Source organism: Halictus rubicundus, unplaced genomic scaffold (genome assembly GCF_050948215.1).
Source record: "Halictus rubicundus isolate RS-2024b unplaced genomic scaffold, iyHalRubi1_principal scaffold0028, whole genome shotgun sequence".
Classification (NCBI taxonomy): Eukaryota; Metazoa; Arthropoda; class Insecta; order Hymenoptera; family Halictidae; genus Halictus; species Halictus rubicundus.
The window spans coordinates 1,976,344-1,994,960 of NW_027488569.1; the positions used below are offsets into that span (position 1 = coordinate 1,976,344).

Consider the following 18,617-nt stretch of genomic DNA (forward strand, 5'->3'; position numbering starts at 1 on the left):
ATAGTAAATTCACTAAAACAAACCATTAAAGACTTCCACATTAAACGAATAAACAACAACAAGCAAATCTTACAAACGAACACAATAGAAAATCACAAAATAGCTTGCGACATTATCAAGAAAAATAACATTAAATTCTTTACGTACACACCAAAGTCGGAAAAAAATATAACAGTTCTATTAAAAAACCTAGAGGGTCACTTTGAGACCCAGGAAGTATTAGAAGCTCTTCAAGCCAAGCAAATAGACCAACTTAAATTCGTTGCAGTCAAAAAATTTAACACAAAACGCGCCGCAGAAAACAACCGCGTACTTCCGATATTTATTGTCCAACTCTCGCCAGACAGTAACACAAACAACTTAAGACAGATACAGACAGTCCTATACAACGCGGTCAAATGGGAAAAAATCAGAAAGAAGGACCGCATCCAATGCAAGAGATGCCAAAGAATAGGACACGTGGCTTCTAATTGCAATCTAGATTACCGTTGTGTCAAATGCAACGTGCCCCACAACCCGGGTGAATGCCCACGCTCCGCCGAACCGTCAGGTAGCCAAGACTCTACAGGCCCATACTGCATTAATTGCAAAAGTTTCGGGCATCCAGCCTCGTACAGGGGATGCCCAAAAATCAAAGAGATAAAGTTAAAAATTGAAGAAAAAAAGTTAGCGACGAAAGAAAAATTAGAGAAAAGTCAACAAGCCAAAAATAGATTCATCAAACCCGGTGTTTCATTCAGTTCGCTTTTAAAAGAAAGCAGCACCCCGAAGCCACCCACCCCCGAACCAAAGAAAACAGACGATACACCTATTACAGATCAAAACCCATCATTATTAGATCAACTTAAAAGAACTATAGAGTCCGCCGTAAACATCCAAATGTCCCGATTCCTCGAACAACTAGAATCGAACAGCAATAAAATCAATCTCATCGCCCATGCACTAGACCTCGAATTTTAACATTCAATTCCTCCACGACCAACTACACACGGCAAAATAATGCGGAGAAACTTCGATGCAATAGACTTAAAATCACCGAAATTAACGTAAGTTCACTAATATCGTATGAAAGAAGGGCATCTCTTGCAGAGTATCTAGCGGCCAACGATCCGGATGTGGTCCTTCTTTGTGAAACTAAGTTAAGTCCTAGACATGTAATTAGGTTTAAAAATTATACATTCCTAAGAAACGACCGATCCAATGCTAAACAGGCTGGGGGAACAGGCATCCTAGTCAGAAATAATATTAAATTCAAGTCTATCCAGCGGGGCGGCGTAGAGAATGCCACCTTCGAAGCCACCACAATCAAAATAAAGTTCCAAAATAATAATAACTTGTTTATAATCTCTGGATACGCAACCAGTAGCTGTAAAAAAGAATTCATGGCCGAACTTCAATCCTTATTCGAACAATTAGAATTACAGAAAAACAACAATTATTACCTCCTCGCGGGCGATTTAAACGCCAAACACTCCGCGTGGAGCAACCCCATCAATAACCATAGAGGCGTAGCTCTTCTGAATTGGATATCGCGCAACGAGATAACGTACCGAATCTCCCTACTTCACACATTAACACCATCCTTCCCCAAGAGTGGTGCCTTCATAGACATTTGCATAGCCGACAACAGGCTACAATTTCACGACACACCCGTACACAACAGACTCGACTCCACCGACTATGACAGCGACCATAAAGCAGTAAAAATAACAATATCTATACGTACCCACGACTACCTGGAAATAGACGAAGCAACCTCCAATATAAAATACAATTACTATAAAGCCGACTGGACAGAATTCTCCTCTCATTTAGAACAAAACGGTAAAATAGACATGCCGAATAATAGAAACCTAACAATAGACGAAATCGACAAATACATTGAACAGCTCAACACAAATATCACACAAGCAATAGACATAGCAGTACCGCAAACCAACACCAACTTCGACTCGACAGACAGATACATTACGACAGAAATAATAAAATTAAGAAAACGAAAAAGCCACTTACTGACACTGCTAAACAGACTATCAAGATTCTCAAATTACACTAGTGCACACGACATTACTATAGCCACACTCAAACAACTTCTAAAAACCACAAGATATGAAATTAAAAAAGCCTTCCAAAATTCGATAAGTGATTACTGGAAACACAGAATCTCTCGAATCTCCACGCAAAAATCCAACGAGCTCTTTCCATCCATTAACAATATCTTCCGACCGAAACACAAAAACAACATAGACACCCTAAAGATTCCCAACACGAAAACAGATATAATAAACGCCAACATAAACCGAAACAACGTACAGACAGACGAAAAGAACAACTTTCTAATCACAGACACACAAGACAAACTAAACGTATTAGGGGCATATTTCGAAGCGGCTCACACACAGAACTCGCACATGGGCAAACATGAACTAACAAACATAATTCAACAGAAAGTACAAAAAATACGAACCGAACTGGACGAAGACGTACGTAACAACAAAACAGTATGCACCTTCCATGACGAAAATACCGCATCAAATCCGAACACAGACATAATCCCAACAAATTTCTTCACCTCCTACCTCAAACTACAAGACACATTCAAACACCTGAACAATAAAAAATCCTCCAGTTTTGATAGCATACCGAATATTGCACTAAAATGGCTACCCCTCCGGTATATTTATTACTACACGGTAATATTTAACAATTGCCTAAACTGCGCATACTTTCCTACAACCTGGAAAACAGCGAAAGTGGTGGCTTTGAAGAAAAAAGGTAAAGATGGTGCCGAACCGACCAGCTACCGACCCATCCGTCTCTTGCCCAATATAAGCAAAATATTCGAAACCACCATCAACAACTCATTAAACACATTTTGCATAGACAATAGTATCATCCCCGAAACACAATTCGGCTTCAGATTCAAACATTCCACCATCCACGCGATAACAAAGTTTACCTCCGATATATGTTGGGCAAGAAACGCAGGTGACTGTGTCGGGGCGGTATTCATCGACCTTGAAAAAGCATTCGATACAGTCTGGCTGGATGGACTCTTCTTCAAAATGCTGAAGAAAAATTTCCCCCCTCATTTGATCAAAATGCTATGGAATATGTTACACGGAAAATCGTTCCGTGTTACAGAGGGGACCAATACCTCCACAAAAATATTTAACATAAAAAACGGCCTACAACAAGGCACCGTCAATTCCCCAATCCTGTTTAGCATATACATAAGCGATCTCCTACAAATGTACGGCTTAAATAGCGAACCACACACAAAAGCAATAGCTTTTGCAGATGACCTATTAATATACGTCAACAACAACAAACCCTCGGTAATACAGAAACAGTTACAAGAAACATTCGATAAAATCCAAGACTATTTTCATACATGGAAACTTAAAATTAACGTCAATAAATGTGAAACAATACTTTTCCGACCTTACATCTCCACAATCTCCGATGCCAATTATGACGTCAGAAAATACTCCAAAGATTTCCACTTGCATGACTCCAACAATAAGTCAGTAAAAATCCCCCATAAAAACGTGGTTCGCTACCTAGGCGTACATCTAGACTTTAAACTGAACTACAACAACCACATAGACATACAGATAGACAAAGCACAGAAAGCCTTCCTAGCAAACAAGGGACTTTTCTATTGTAAAGACCTGAACACGAATGTTAAAATCCTGTGCTACAAGGTCCTAGTACGGCCGATACTAACATACGGAGCACCCATATGGTTCAACATAAGCGCAAGCACCATGGAAAAACTCAGGCTTCTCGAACGTAAATGCATAAGAACATGTTTAAATAAATACAGAACACCCGAATCCAACTACACGAAACTATACAGCAATCATAGACTCTACGAAATGGCAAAAATACCTAGAATTGACATGTTCACACTCAAACTCATTCGCAACCACTGGGCCAACGTTCCCAACATATTAGAAAATAGCCACATATATCCATCAGCCTACCCCTACCCACAATACCACGAATCAACCAGACATACAGGATATACACCCCCAGAATCATTCATACACTTCGACAGCAACGGACTCATACAAGACAATTACAAACAACCGATCATATATCATTACAATAGAAAAACATACGACAAAAGACTACTCTATGACAGTAACATCACCTTCGACCATCCGGAAATGCGCTTTAGATATAAGTTAACAAAATACGACAAAGAGATCGCCGCGAAGGAAGACCCAGAGAAGTTCTGGTGGTTCCAAACCTAGATAGCAATCATAAGTAATAATAACAAATATTAAAACAGCGTCCCGTCCTCGATAGTATAGTGGTCAGTATCCCAAGCATCGATAACGGCCTACAACAAGGCACAGTCAACTCCCCTGTCTTGTTTAACATATTCATAAGCGATCTTCTCCAAATGTATGGCCTAAATAGCGACAACTTTAAAGGGGTAATAGCCTTCGCGGACGACCTACTAGTCTACGTGCGCGATAACAAAGTATCCAAAATCCAAACTGAATTGCAAGAAATCTTCAATAAAATCCAAGACTACTTTCACACCTGGAAACTGAAATGAAATATAAATAAATGCGAGACGATTCTCTTTAGACCATATATCTCAAAAATCTCTAACGCTAATTACGATGTGCAGAAACACTCAAAAAAATTTCATATTTTCGATAAATTCAATCCCAACGTCAAAATCCCCCACAAAGAGTTGGTTCGCTACCTAGGCATACATCTAGATTTTAAATTAAACTACAACTTCCACGTAGAAATTCAAATCGGCAAAACGCAAAAAGCATTCCTCTCCCTTAAAAGACTGTTTTATTCCAAAGATCTCGATAAATCCGTAAAAATTCTTTGTTACAAGCTCTTCATACGACCGATCCTGACCTACGGATGCCCCATCTGGTTCAACATCAGCGCGGGAACCATGGAGAGACTCCGAATCTTCGAACGAAAATGCATCAGAGCCTGCCTCAACAAATACCGGACACCGGAATCCAACTTCACCAAGATGATCAGCAACCACCGACTCTACGAAGAAGCCAAACTCATCCGGATCGACCTATTCATCCTAAAACTGATTAGGAACCATTGGGCCAGCACCCGCCAAATATCATCCAACAGCCTCATCTTTGCCGCCACATATCCGAACCCGATGTACTTCACAGAAACCATGAAAACTGGCTATACTTCTCCTGAATCTTTCACCTTTTTGGATAGTGAAGGCTATATTCAAAACTCGAACAATATACCATTAATATACCACGCCCATAGAAGAACATTTGACAAATACATCACATACAACAAAAACATTCAGCGAGACGACGCAAACATGCGCTACATTTATAAACTATCCAGTGTAGATTTAAGCGATAAACACAAAAAAATACTGGTGGTTATAACACCCCCCCCCCCCATACATATACATTGTAACCCCAATCACACACATTGTTTATTTAAATAATCACGCTAACTAACTAACATTTGTCACTCCCCGGTAGTATAGTGGTCAGTATCCCCGCCTGTCACGCGGGAGACCGGGGTTCGATTCCCCGCGGGGGAGAGGGCGCCACCCTCGTAACAGTCGCACGCGTGGTAAAGAGAGTGCTATTTAAAAAGTTTGTGTTTGCCATAAACAGGCTCCGATTGCGATGCAGAAGTGATTAGTGTAAAGTGTTAGTGATAATTATCCATTGGTGATAATAAGCACGAAGTTCATATCGCGGTATTACTGTATATTTCCGCCAAATACTGCTGCCCTTATACGGAGGGTTAGGTCGGCTATTTTGCTCGCATTGTGTGGCGCATGCGCTAACTGAACTAAAGAGAGGACCCAGCGTTCTTGGGCGCCCCCCACCCCCTGTCACCGGTTCATCATGAACGGGAAGGGTGAGGGGTTCGCCTCTAATACTCCTGCCCGCCACCAAATGGGCCACCCTAATGACCATAACCGGCCTGGCACCAGCAAAGAAAATAGACCGCCCGGGTCCGCAAACCCGAATGTCAAAATCAGATCGAATCTGTACCTGAACCAAATGCTAGTCAAGCCGTTCTCAGCAGACAAATTAGCCAGAGCTGCATTAAAGGAACTCAACAACCGCACATCTTCCACCCCCCCTAACTTAATTGGCAAAAAAAGGCCATTAGCACAGTCCACAGAAGACATCGCAATGCAACCGAACACGCTCAGGACCACGCAATGGAATCTCCCGAAGAAAACCTTTAGAACAATACTGTTGAGCGATGCCGCGACTTTCGTTTCGCGTTGCTCTTGTTCGTTTTCGAATTAACGAAAAACTGAACTGTTTGAAATAAATGGAAGCGTTGTTGAATTTACCGTTTTATTCTTCGCGTTTACAAAACTGATACGGCGTTACAAACGGTATTACTGGTCGTACAGCGACAGCCCCGGTGTTAGAGTTACGATGGTCGATACGATTTGAGTTGGTGTTCGCGATTTCTGGTGTTCTGATCTATCTGTTAGTGCTTGGCTATACTTATACCTACGCTCGCTGCGATTCCCTCCCTTCGTCATTTTTGGGAGGAGTTTTCAAAGCGGCCTAGGGGCTGTCATTGGCGGAAGTGAATTCGGAGGATGACCGTAGCAGACAATAAACCAAGGAAGCGCTTCGGACCTGGCAAGACATATTGAAGTTAAAAACGCGATGAATAGGATAGCGCGGGCTGGCAAACAGATGGCCCGGAAACGAAATCTGTAGTTAAAAATCGGACGCTAAATAGTTATGTCCCATGGCTTCGAGGATTTATTGTAGCTATGTCATAAACGGTAATTTATTGAGATTTGCAAGGGTTGTAAACGGACCCGTCTCGGTAGTGGCGTTAAAGCGTTTTTTCGGTAGGCACGTGGCGGACAGACGGCTCGCCTAGGCCATTGTTAAGGAAGGTGAGGGCGCAGGTAGCCCAAGGACGGTCCGAAATCCGTTGAGCGATTGGGGGGTCGTTACGCGTCGCAACAAATACAATCCAATAGCCAAGTAGGACCGGATTCCATATTGGCTAACAATATGTTCGCACCCCTAGACAACCTGACTACAACGAATACAACCATCTCTCCAAGTTCCCAAACTGCCAACTCTACTACTGTTACAGCGGAGAACTCTCCCAGAAGTAGCAAACCAATCAACAGCTGCAAGCCACCACCCATATACGTAGTAAATGTTAATATCACGGAGCTCATTGATATCTTAAAGCAGTCGACTCAACTAATCAACCAATTCTCTGTCAAGCAACAAGAGGAACTAGCTCACACCATACTCTGTAAAAGTATTGACACTTTCAACATAGCCAAGGATCACCTAACGCAGAATAATATAAAATACTTCTCGTACACACCGAAACAGCTAAAACCAAAGAACCTCATACTAAAGGGAATCAACGGAAATTTTACAGAAGCTGATCTCCTTAAAGAAATAACAGAGCTAAAACTACCTCAAGTTAACATCCAGAAAATAAATAAAATTAATTTGAACAAACGCAACCGGGATCAATACAGCTTCCTAATCCAGTTGACGAACGGAAGCACCACTTCTGAATTAACTAAAATCAGAACTCTACTACACCAAGTGGTAAAGTGGGAACCTCTCAAGAAAAAGGATATCCATCAATGTAAAAAATGCCAAAGGTTAGGACACACTAGCATCAACTGCAACCTTGGATATAGATGTATCAAATGCAAAGACGCTCATAATCCGGGGGACTGCAAAGTGCCCCCGAACTCAGACCGCTCAACGATATATTGCGTAAACTGTGAAGCCTATGGACACCCTGCCTCATATCATGGATGCCCATTCTACCAGTTTTTCCTGGATATTAAAACCAAGGATGAGCAAATGAAGCAATCCAAAAGAGAAGAAAGAATCTTAAAAATCCATCAAATCACCAACCCACGGACCATGCAACCCAATAATGCTGCAGCCTCACAAAAGGTCTACAGCACAAACATCACAACAGCTCCACCAACAACGAACGCGTGGCTCTCTAACGCCAACAATATCCAGCATCTCTTCTCGAAAGGAAGCTCCACCCATAATTCAGAACACGATGCTCAACCTAACTTAAGCTCGAATAATATAATGGAGCAAATTAGGCAACTAATCGTAGAGACCATAGGCTCACAATTGGCTCCCATAATCCAAGCAGTTAGCAACAACTCCATGAAAATAAACGAGCTATATGAAACATTCAACCTCCACGATGAATAATACACCCTGCTACACTCGCATAATACCAGAGGTCAAAATAGCCGCCATAAATGTAAATTCACTCGTCTCCCTAAATAAACGATACGATCTGCTTGAATTCATCAACACCAATGACATCGACATTGCCCTAATATCAGAAACTAAACTCTCAAGCAGATATAAAATACAATTCTCGAATTACCATATAATCAGAAACGACCGACAGGACAATAATGCAGGAGGAGGTACTGCCATCCTAATTAAAGCACACATACCATACGAGACAGTCTATACACCTTCGTCCAGAAAGAACCAAATTCTAGAATACACCACTATTAGAATTAAACTGTAGCGACTCGACGGCTACCACGTCCCCGGAAAAACCCGGTTCGGTTATATGACCGGAATTACCCCGAGGGTCTTTACCTAGGCCCATTACGAGCCAGACGAGGATGGGTCTGCCGTACATCTGGCAACCAGACTCGCCTGGCCCGATATCGTCTTGCCGGTAAATGGCCCCGTGCAGCCGAGAAACTTCCCGCGGACGTTTCCGCATCTGGCAAAGTTTTCCGGGGACGACCTTCGTCTCCCCTCCATGGGACTCGTTGTCCTTTGTTAGTGGACAAAATAAAAAGCCCTCCGTAGGCGTCGGAGGGCCTCACTTTTCGCCTCTTGCTGCGACCGAGTCGTGGCAGTCGTCGTATACGATCTCACTCCCTCGCGCCTCGCTAGTCCGCGTTCGAATTTTGTATATTCCGCGAGCTCCGAATAAAAGTCTACGTCTCAACCTGAAAGTGGATAGATTTCCACGGTATCCTGTTCCGCCTACATCCTATCCACTTCAATTGGTGACCCCGACGTGATCGCGACGCGAAGATACCGTATTAGTGCGCGAGTGTGTTAGTGCGATACATAAACCCAAGCTTGACTTTTGTTACACACGATGGCGACCGACAGTGTCAACGAGCGTGTGGCGGTGCGCGTTCCGGAATTCGACCCACAGGACCCCGAGTTGTGGTTCTGTATCGTGGAACGGATTTTTGCCGCGTCTGGAATCGTGGCTGAGGTGGCAAAAATTAATTACGTGACGAGTGCACTTGGCCCGCGATGCAGGGCGGAGGTCCGCGACGTATTGCTGGCCCCGTATGCGGCGGGCGCGTACGACACACTCAAAAGCGAATTAATCCGCCGATTGAGCATCTCTCAGGAGCAAAAGACGCAACAACTCCTGGAGCGGGAAGAGCTCGGAGATCGGAAGCCGTCGCAATTTTTACGGCACCTGCGTAGCCTCGGAGGCAGTTGCCTCACGGAAACGCTCCTGCGGACCCTGTGGCTTGGCCGCCTACCCGCAAGCACACAGGCCATCCTGGCAACCCAGAAAGAGACCCCGCTAGACAAGGTTGCCGAATTGGCGGATGCCATCCTGGAAACACACCCCAGCCGCCCAGCCATCGCCGAAGCAACGTACTCCGGACCAGCGGCGACGTCTACCCAAGCAGCAGTTTCACCGTTACCGGCCGAAGCGCTGTCCGAGCGGATGATGCGGCTCCTCATCTCTTTGCAAGAGAAGACGGAAGAAATGCAGCAGCAGATCGCGGAAATACGCTCATCCCGGAATCAGCCGACCCGGAGGTACTACGACCACCGACGCCCACGAAGCTCCTCCCGGGGCCGTTCGCCAAGGAGACAACACGCGCCGAACGGAGTATGCTGGTACCATACCACGTATGGGGCGAACGCGCAGCGTTGTAGTGAGCCATGCAGCTTCCAGGGAAACGCCAGGGGCAGTCGGTAATGACGGCTAACGACCATGGCCCGACGTTTCGCCGTCTGTTCATCTTGGATCGGCAGACGAAGACGCAGTTCCTGGTCGACACGGGAGCTGACCTCTGCGTCTATCCAAAATCTTTGATCCGCGGCGCATGCTCGAACTTTGGATACGAGCTCTCTGCGGCAAATGGTACGCCAATCCCCACGTACGGGACGACTACGTTGACGCTGAACCTGGGCCTTCGTCGGGAGTTCACCTGGCAGTTCGTGATCGCCGACGTCTCAAAGCCAATCATCGGGGCTGACTTCCTGGCGCATTTCGGCCTCCTGGTGGACGTCCGGAATCAGCAGCTGATCGACCAAACGACCACCCTGAGCACGAAGGGAGCGGCAGTACGTGAAGAAATCGCATCGGTAAAAGCGATGCAGGGAAACACCGTTTTCCACGCGCTGCTGGCCCGCTTCCCCGCCATCACCAAGCCGCGAGGGACACCTGGAGAAGTCCAGCACGACACGCGACATCACATCGCCACGACACCAGGACCATCCGTCGCTTGCAGGCCCCGACGACTTGCACCGGACAGGCTAGCCATCGCCAAGAAAGAATTCGAAGCAATGGTAAGATTAGGCATAGCGCGACCGTCAAAGAGTAGTTGGTCGGCGCCACTACACCTAGTGCCAAAAAAAGACAGCGATACGTGGCGTCCGTGCGGCGATTATCGTGCCCTTAATGCTCGAACCATACCCGATAGGTACCCGGTGCGACACATCGAGGATTTCGCACAATCCATCCGGGGGAAAGCCATTTTCTCTACAATAGACCTCGTACGAGCGTACAATCAGATCCCCGTCGCGACGGAAGATATAAAAAAAACAGCAATCACAACCCCATTCGGACTTTTTGAATTTCCGTATATGACCTTCGGTCTCCGCAATGCCGCGCAAACGTTCCAGCGTTTCATCGATGAGGTATTGCAGGGGCTAGATTTCTGTTATGCCTACATCGATGATATTTTGGTTGCATCTTCGTCGGAGTCCGAGCATTTACAGCATCTAGAGCACTTATTTAAACGTCTGGAAAAATATAATGTAGTAGTCAACCCCGGGAAATGTAGGTTTGGCCAGAGCGAGGTAAAATTCCTCGGTTATACCGTTGCCAAAGAAGGATCGCGTCCCTCCTTAGAAAAAGTAGCCGCGATTAGCAATTTCCCCAGGCCCGAAACCGCCAAGCAACTTCGCCGTTTCCTGGGTATGGTAAACTTCTACCGTCGTTTCATACCCAGGGCGGCCGAGACCCAAGCCCCCCTGAACGCGATGTTAACAGAGAACATCAAAGGCAATAAACCCGTAATTTGGACGGACAGGGCTCGCGACGCGTTTCGGAAATGCAAAGATAGTTTAGCCCAGGCTACCCTCCTGGCTCACCCGCAGCCCAACGCGCCGCTGTCGCTTACCTGCGACGCTTCCGATTTTATGGTGGGGGCCGCTCTACATCAGAATTGTGGCAACGACTGGGAACCGTTAGCCTTCTTTTCAACAAAACTATCCCCGACAGAACAAAAGTATTCCGCTTTCGACAGAGAACTACTAGCCATATATTCATCGATAAAACATTTCCGGCATATGCTAGAAGGCCGAACGTTTACCATCTACACGGACCACAAACCACTGACATTCGCTCTTAACAGTAAACCAGACAGACATACTCCGAGACAGATAAGACAGTTAGACTTCATCGGGCAATTCTCCACAGACATTCGACACATTTCCGGTCGGGATAACGTAGTTGCGGACGCTTTATCCAGGATAGACGCGATCGACGAAGGGATTGATTTCGAAAAACTAGCGGTATCCCAGGCCGCCGATGTAGAGTTGAGAGGTTTCCTACGCGGGGATACAGGCCTAAGTTTTAAAAAAGTAGCAGTACCGGGAGTGACGGGAGCTATTTATTGCGATACAGCTACCGGGATAGCACGACCTTTCCTCACGCCCCCATTCCGGCGAATAGTTTTTAACGCGCTGCATAACCTAGCCCACCCCGGAGTTAACGCAACGGTCAAAATCGTGACACAGCGTTACGTATGGCCATCGATGAAGGCAGATATTAGAGAATGGGCCCGCAATTGTTTGCAATGCCAGCGCGCGAAGGTTGTAAGGCACGTTACCGCTCCCCCCGGGTCATTCCAGGTACCGTCGGCAAGGTTCGAGCACGTGCACATCGACATTGTAACCCTCCCCGTCTCCGAGGGGTATCGATATTTATTAACTTGCGTCGACAGATTCACGCGATGGCCGGAAGCATTTCCTCTTGCCGATCAGGAGGCCGCGACCGTTGCCCGAGCCTTTTATGAAGGCTGGATCTGCAGATTCGGAGTTCCCCTGCGAGTCACAACAGACCAAGGCAGGCAATTCGAGTCGCACCTGTTTAAGGAACTCTGTGCTTCAACAGGTACGACTCACCTGCGTACGACAGCCTATCACCCAGCCGCTAACGGCATGGTGGAGCGTTTGCACAGGCAATTGAAGGCCGCGATCCGATGCCATGAAAATGCCCGATGGACAGAGGTCCTTCCGACCATCCTAATGGGGATTCGCTCTGCCTGGAAAGACGATTTAAAAACGACGTCGGCGGAATTGGTGTATGGTGAGACACTTCGTCTACCAGGGAGTTTCCTAGCGCCAACACCAACGTCCACCGACACATCCTTTTTCGTTAAAACCCTACGAGAGCACTTCCAGGACATCGGACCGACGGCAGCAACGCCACATCGCGTTCCGCGGATATTCGTGTACAAAGATTTAGATAAGGTAGATTATGTATTTTTAAGGAACGACGCGTCGCGTAAAATCTTGCAAAACCCGTACGACGGGCCTTACAGAATCATAAGCAGAAACGTAAGGACATACGTCCTAGATATTAAGGGCAAACAAGTAACCGTTTCAGTAGATCGACTCAAACCAGCATACATTTTGTCCGAAGAAATCCCAACGCAAAACACCAATGTTGTAATCATACCCTCCGATCCTGCACCTCCCGTCAACAGCCCGGCGCAGAACACAGACACACATGTAAATAACACAGCAAACACACACACGGCCTCAGCTAGATCGACAGACCAAACAGCAGCGCGTTATACAACCCGCTCCGGCAGACGAGTGAGGTTCACCGAGAAGTACCAAGCGGGATTCCCATAAGGAGCAATAAAAAAAAAAAAAAAAAAAAAAAAAAAAAAAAAAATCGTATCAGGCGTAGTATAGGCATGGCAGTGTACATATCTACCTAGGTTATAAGATCCATTGATTTATTCTGCGACAAGCTATAAAAAAATTGCGAATGTGGGCGCCATATACCTTAAGTAAGCGTAATTTTTATTCCGGCAAAATTACTGGTAGGGGGGTGATGTAGCGACTCGACGGCTACCACGTCCCCGGAAAAACCCGGTTCGGTTATATGACCGGAATTACCCCGAGGGTCTTTACCTAGGCCCATTACGAGCCAGACGAGGATGGGTCTGCCGTACATCTGGCAACCAGACTCGCCTGGCCCGATATCGTCTTGCCGGTAAATGGCCCCGTGCAGCCGAGAAACTTCCCGCGGACGTTTCCGCATCTGGCAAAGTTTTCCGGGGACGACCTTCGTCTCCCCTCCATGGGACTCGTTGTCCTTTGTTAGTGGACAAAATAAAAAGCCCTCCGTAGGCGTCGGAGGGCCTCACTTTTCGCCTCTTGCTGCGACCGAGTCGTGGCAGTCGTCGTATACGATCTCACTCCCTCGCGCCTCGCTAGTCCGCGTTCGAATTTTGTATATTCCGCGAGCTCCGAATAAAAGTCTACGTCTCAACCTGAAAGTGGATAGATTTCCACGGTATCCTGTTCCGCCTACATCCTATCCACTTCAAAACTAAAGCATAACCTACACATTTATATTATTGCAGCATATGCTAACAATAAAGACAAAACTGTCTATATTGAAGAAATGAACCATCTTTTTGAAAAGCTGAAATTGCATGAACACAACCACTATTACGTGTTAGCAGGTGACCTTAACTCAAGACATACAATATGGGGTGATAGAACCACCAACAAAAAAGGTGCAATGCTAAAAAATTGGGAAATGTCAACGGCAGCAATCTTATACCGCACAATAATACTCCCCCCGGAGGCACCAACATTCCCTAGTGCTAATACATTTCTGGACCTAGGCATAGTGGACGGAAGACTGGACATTCCTGACCTCTCCAATAGGAAGATAATCACAGCACACTACAACAGCGACCACCGAGCAATAGTTTTCACAGTTAAACTACCCTTCAACACAGAAAGCATCGATTCAAATGATACATACAGATACACTTATAAGAAGACAAGATGGAAACAGTTTAGCAAAAAACTATCAAAAAACTACAATATGGACATACCGCACAACAGGAACCTAGCAATAGAGGAAATTGAAGCTTACCTTGCAGCAACGGAGACTTTAATCAAGCACACTATTGCACAAACAGTCCCTAAGTATAAGCCCACTGATAACATACTTAACTATACCAACACCAAGATCAAAAAGTTACACAAATACAAATCCTTCATTCTAACATCATTACACAGAACATACAGACACATACACAACAATATTCCTTACCACGATACAACATTCCTCAAAGAGGTATTAGCAAAAATCAACTATTTATTAAAACTTGAATATGCTAAATCCTACACAAAGTACTGGGACTCCTTAATCAAAACCATAGATTATAGAAAATCAGACTCCTTTTTCCCTAAAATAAACAGATTCTTCAGACCTAAATCGCAACTAAAATTAGACAACATCACTGTGCAAAAAGAAGATGAAAATCTTCTTTTGAGATGCAACTACCAAAAAGAAGAGTTCATATTCCACAATGATAAATATTACGTACAAAATCCCATAGATGTTCTTAACATATTCGGTGCTTACTATGAAAAGATCAACTCACCCAGATACACCAACACCTCCAATCCCATAAAAGAAATAGTAGAGAAAGATGCATCTAGACTAATCAACATATTTAAAAATAACCTTAGAAGTAAAACAACGATAACAACATTCTCAGAGACCAATTCAGCGATTAACCCTGATAATACAACGAACTCTCTCTTTTGCAATCCATTCCATACCAGATACATTTGCAAATACCTCCCGAATAAATCCTCATCAGGCTTAGACGAAATCCCCCCGATTATATTAAAACACATGCCTAGAAACCTTATAATCGCATATAGAATTCTTTTTAATAATTGTATAAACAACAGATACTTTCCCGAAAGCTGGAAAACTGCTAAAGTCCTTCCAACTCCTAAATCAGGAAACCCCCCAGATGAGATCCCCAGTTATAGGCCCATTAGCCTTACCCCAGCCATAAGCAAAGTTTTTGAAGCCATTATACAAAAATCAATTATCCAACATACTACAGACAATAGAATCATCCCAGATACACAATTTGGGTTCAAACACAAACACTCTACCACCCATGCAGTACATAAAATCATAAATGACATCACTACCAATGTACACACTAACAAGATAGTCGGGGCTTGCCTCATTGATATAGAAAAGGCCTTTGACTCTATATGGATAAAGGGCCTGATCTACATACTCAACGATCTCAACTTTCCCACTGATCTCATTGAGATAATATGGAGAATGGTCACAAACAGAAGCTTCGTCACCTGGAATGGTAATTTATTTTCAACAATCTCATACACAGTAAAAGAAGGCCTCACACAAGGAACAGTAAACTCTCCCATACTATTCAATATTTTCACACATAATATCACTAATCTATTTCAACTGAACACCAACAATAATACATACTCTGCAGCATACGCTGATGATCTAATCATACTAGTTGCAGACACACATCCCAATATAGTACAAAACAAGCTTGAACTCCTGGTTAACTAAATCAACCAGCATTACCTTAAATGGAATTTAAAAATTAACCCAACTAAATGTGAGACTATTATTTTCGATAAACCACTCAGATTCCTCAACAGCTCTAGACGACACTACATTAATAATTTCAGTATAGCAATACAAAACAATAATAACTCTTACTCAATACAACATAAAAAAAGCATCAAATATCTAGGAGTACATCTCGACTACCTCCTTAAATTTGACGTACATGTCACCACACAATTACAAAAAGCCACCAATACGTTCCGAAAATACAATAGACTCTGTAACAGACCTGGCTGCGCCAGGCCTGTTCCTAGCCGTACGCGCCCCGAACGCGAACCGCCCCTGCACGACCGACGGATACCGAGATCCGTCGGTACCCGCGAGCGCACCCTCGCGCCGCCGAACCGATCTTGGCGGGAACCGGAACCCGCCACGACGCGACACCGCCGCGCCGGATGCGTGACGACACCGGAAAAGCCGGCCGCGAACGGCGCCGCACCGCACCCCTCGCCTAGAGGACGAGAGAGACGGGCCGGAAAACGGTCTCTTCGGTTCTCCGCCGTCATAGCGATAAGACGTACTTTCCCGATCCGATCTCTAGCCGCCGATACCGACCGCCCGATCACGACCGGAATCGTCCTTCGCGACGCCGAGAAGCCGCACGTAAGCTACGACTAGCGAGAGTATATTTTTACCCGCGGAAATTGTAACCGCGAGTGTGCCGAAATTTCCGCGCGACCCGCGAGTCCAGAATACGCCGCTGCGTACGGCCATGACCCCGCCGGGATACGACACGCGCCTCGCGAGACGCGAATCGCGACCGCGGACCACCGAGATGCGAAGCAGGGACAGTGACGAACACTTGAGAAACTCGTGCCGTTAATCTCCCGTTCCCGACCGCCAGTATCCTGCCGTAACCCTCGCGTTATCCCGCCGCGAACCTTGGCACGGCGAGCCAAATCCGGCCGCGAGGAACCGTTGTACGAGATCCGCCGGGAAGCGGACTCGTTACAACTCTTTTTTCATAAGTCACTATCACGCAAAGCCAAAATAATTTGCTACCTCTTATTAGTTAGACCAATAATTACGTATGCTGTCCCGATCTGGTGGAATGTAAACGCGGCAACCATGGAGAAAATACGTAAATTTGAGAGGAATTGTATACGGGCTGCTCTACACATATATAGAAAAACTTACAACAACCACTTTATAAACAATAAAACACTTTACACCCTAGCCGACATACCACGTATTGATAACCACATACTTCAGCTAATACGTGACTATCATGCTAGCATTCCAAACACAGAAAACGATATCCTTATAGAAATAATGAACACAAATACAACAGATATGGAGGAGAGTATGATATCAGGTTATGTCACCCCACAAGCATTCACACACATAGACAAGATAGGCTTAATTCAGGATGAAATGAACATCCCGTTAATTTACCATGCTGCAAGGAATAGAGCGGACAAGACCTTTAAATACAACCACACCACGAACCCCGCAAATATAAAGTACTCCACCGCGATACCTGATAGAGACCGGAACAATTTTCACCGACTACTGGATAAGTACTGGTGGTTAGTAGAAGACGGCAAATTTATTGACGAGCTAAGAAGGCGAAGACGCAGGAGAGATGAGCAAGGAAGCGCCAACTAATGTAATATTCGTAGATAAATAAGATCGAAGAGTGCAATTATGCTTGTGCAAATTAAGACTTAATAAGTAGTAGGTAAACATAGCCAAACAACAAATACACAATTACAACTCAGCCGTAAGATGCTAAGTAATCGTATTCTAGATTAAGTACACACACGCACACGCACACGCACACGCACACGCGCACGCGCACGCACACGCACACGCACGCACGCACACACACACACGCACGCACGCACACACACACACACACACACACACACACAAATATTAGATAACAAACAAGGTTTTTTTATAACGTTTTTAACCTGTATTTAAACTACCGTCCGACAAAACAGGCTTTGTCAATAGTTGATTAAGCCCCCCTACTGTGCAATACCCCGCAATATTATAGTAATGAAGCGAAGTACCAAAATGTTCATTCTTCATAAGACTGACATATTATAAGGTTATTTTTTCGTAGTTTTATTTGCGCCTGTTATATATATATATATATATATATATATATATATATATATATATATATATATATATATATATATATACATATACCGTTATACCTTGCAAATAAAAACTTTAAAAAAAAAAAAAAGGATCGATTCCCCGCCGGGGAGAAGTTATATTTTTGTTATTTTATAGTATAATTGTAGTCTAGCAAATACGTATCACATATAAAAATCTTTTCTTTCTCTCCCCCCCCCTAAATATAAAACCGATTGTACAGCTCTCGTGCCTAGCTGCGCACATATCCCATAGCCATAATGTAGATAAGTATATCTCATAAGATAATCATGTAGTAGCATTAAGTGCACAAAACAAATATTAGCGTTAAGACCGTGCGTGCTCCGAAAACGGAGGCTTTAGTCTCATAAGTGTATTATACATTGTTATACTTTTTTTTGAGCGTTTAAGTTTATTGTACCGTTGTATATATTGTATTTATTTGGCACAATAAACGCCCTGTTACAAAAAAAAAAAGTGGTCAGTATCCCCGCCTGTCACGCGGGAGACCGTGGTCCGATTCCCCGTCG

The 18,617-nt window shown here is 44.7% G+C and overlaps 2 protein-coding genes and 1 non-coding gene across 3 annotated transcripts; all 3 read left to right on the plus strand.

The window, feature by feature from the left end:
• The first annotated feature begins 5,497 nt into the window (after positions 1-5,497).
• Positions 5,498-5,569, plus strand: Trnad-guc (transfer RNA aspartic acid (anticodon GUC)). The gene has a single exon. It is a non-coding gene; the product is annotated as a tRNA-Asp (tRNA).
• Positions 5,570-9,150: 3,581 nt separating this feature from the next.
• LOC143363243 (uncharacterized) lies at positions 9,151-10,002 on the plus strand. Its single transcript, XM_076803854.1, has one exon. The coding sequence runs from the start codon at positions 9,151-9,153 to the stop codon at positions 10,000-10,002; it is 852 nt and encodes a 283-aa protein (XP_076659969.1).
• A 3,951-nt stretch (positions 10,003-13,953) lies between these two features.
• LOC143363244 (uncharacterized) lies at positions 13,954-17,586 on the plus strand. The gene is made up of 3 exons (XM_076803855.1): positions 13,954-15,909; positions 15,973-16,198; positions 16,991-17,586. Exons 1-3 carry the CDS (start codon positions 13,954-13,956, stop codon positions 17,584-17,586), a joined length of 2,778 nt encoding a protein of 925 aa, XP_076659970.1.
• The last annotated feature ends 1,031 nt before the right edge of the window (positions 17,587-18,617 follow it).

Coding starts and splice junctions, on each gene's coding strand:
- LOC143363244 (XM_076803855.1), top strand. CDS start 13,954: ATGAACCATCTTTTTGAAAAGCTGAAATTGCATGAACACAACCACTAT. Junction 15,910..15,972: donor AAAACAAGCTTGAACTCCTG/GTTAACTAAATC, acceptor ACTAAATGTGAG/ACTATTATTTTCGATAAACC. Junction 16,199..16,990: donor CCGAAAATACAATAGACTCT/GTAACAGACCTG, acceptor ACCTCTTATTAG/TTAGACCAATAATTACGTAT.
- LOC143363243 (XM_076803854.1), top strand. CDS start 9,151: ATGGCGACCGACAGTGTCAACGAGCGTGTGGCGGTGCGCGTTCCGGAA.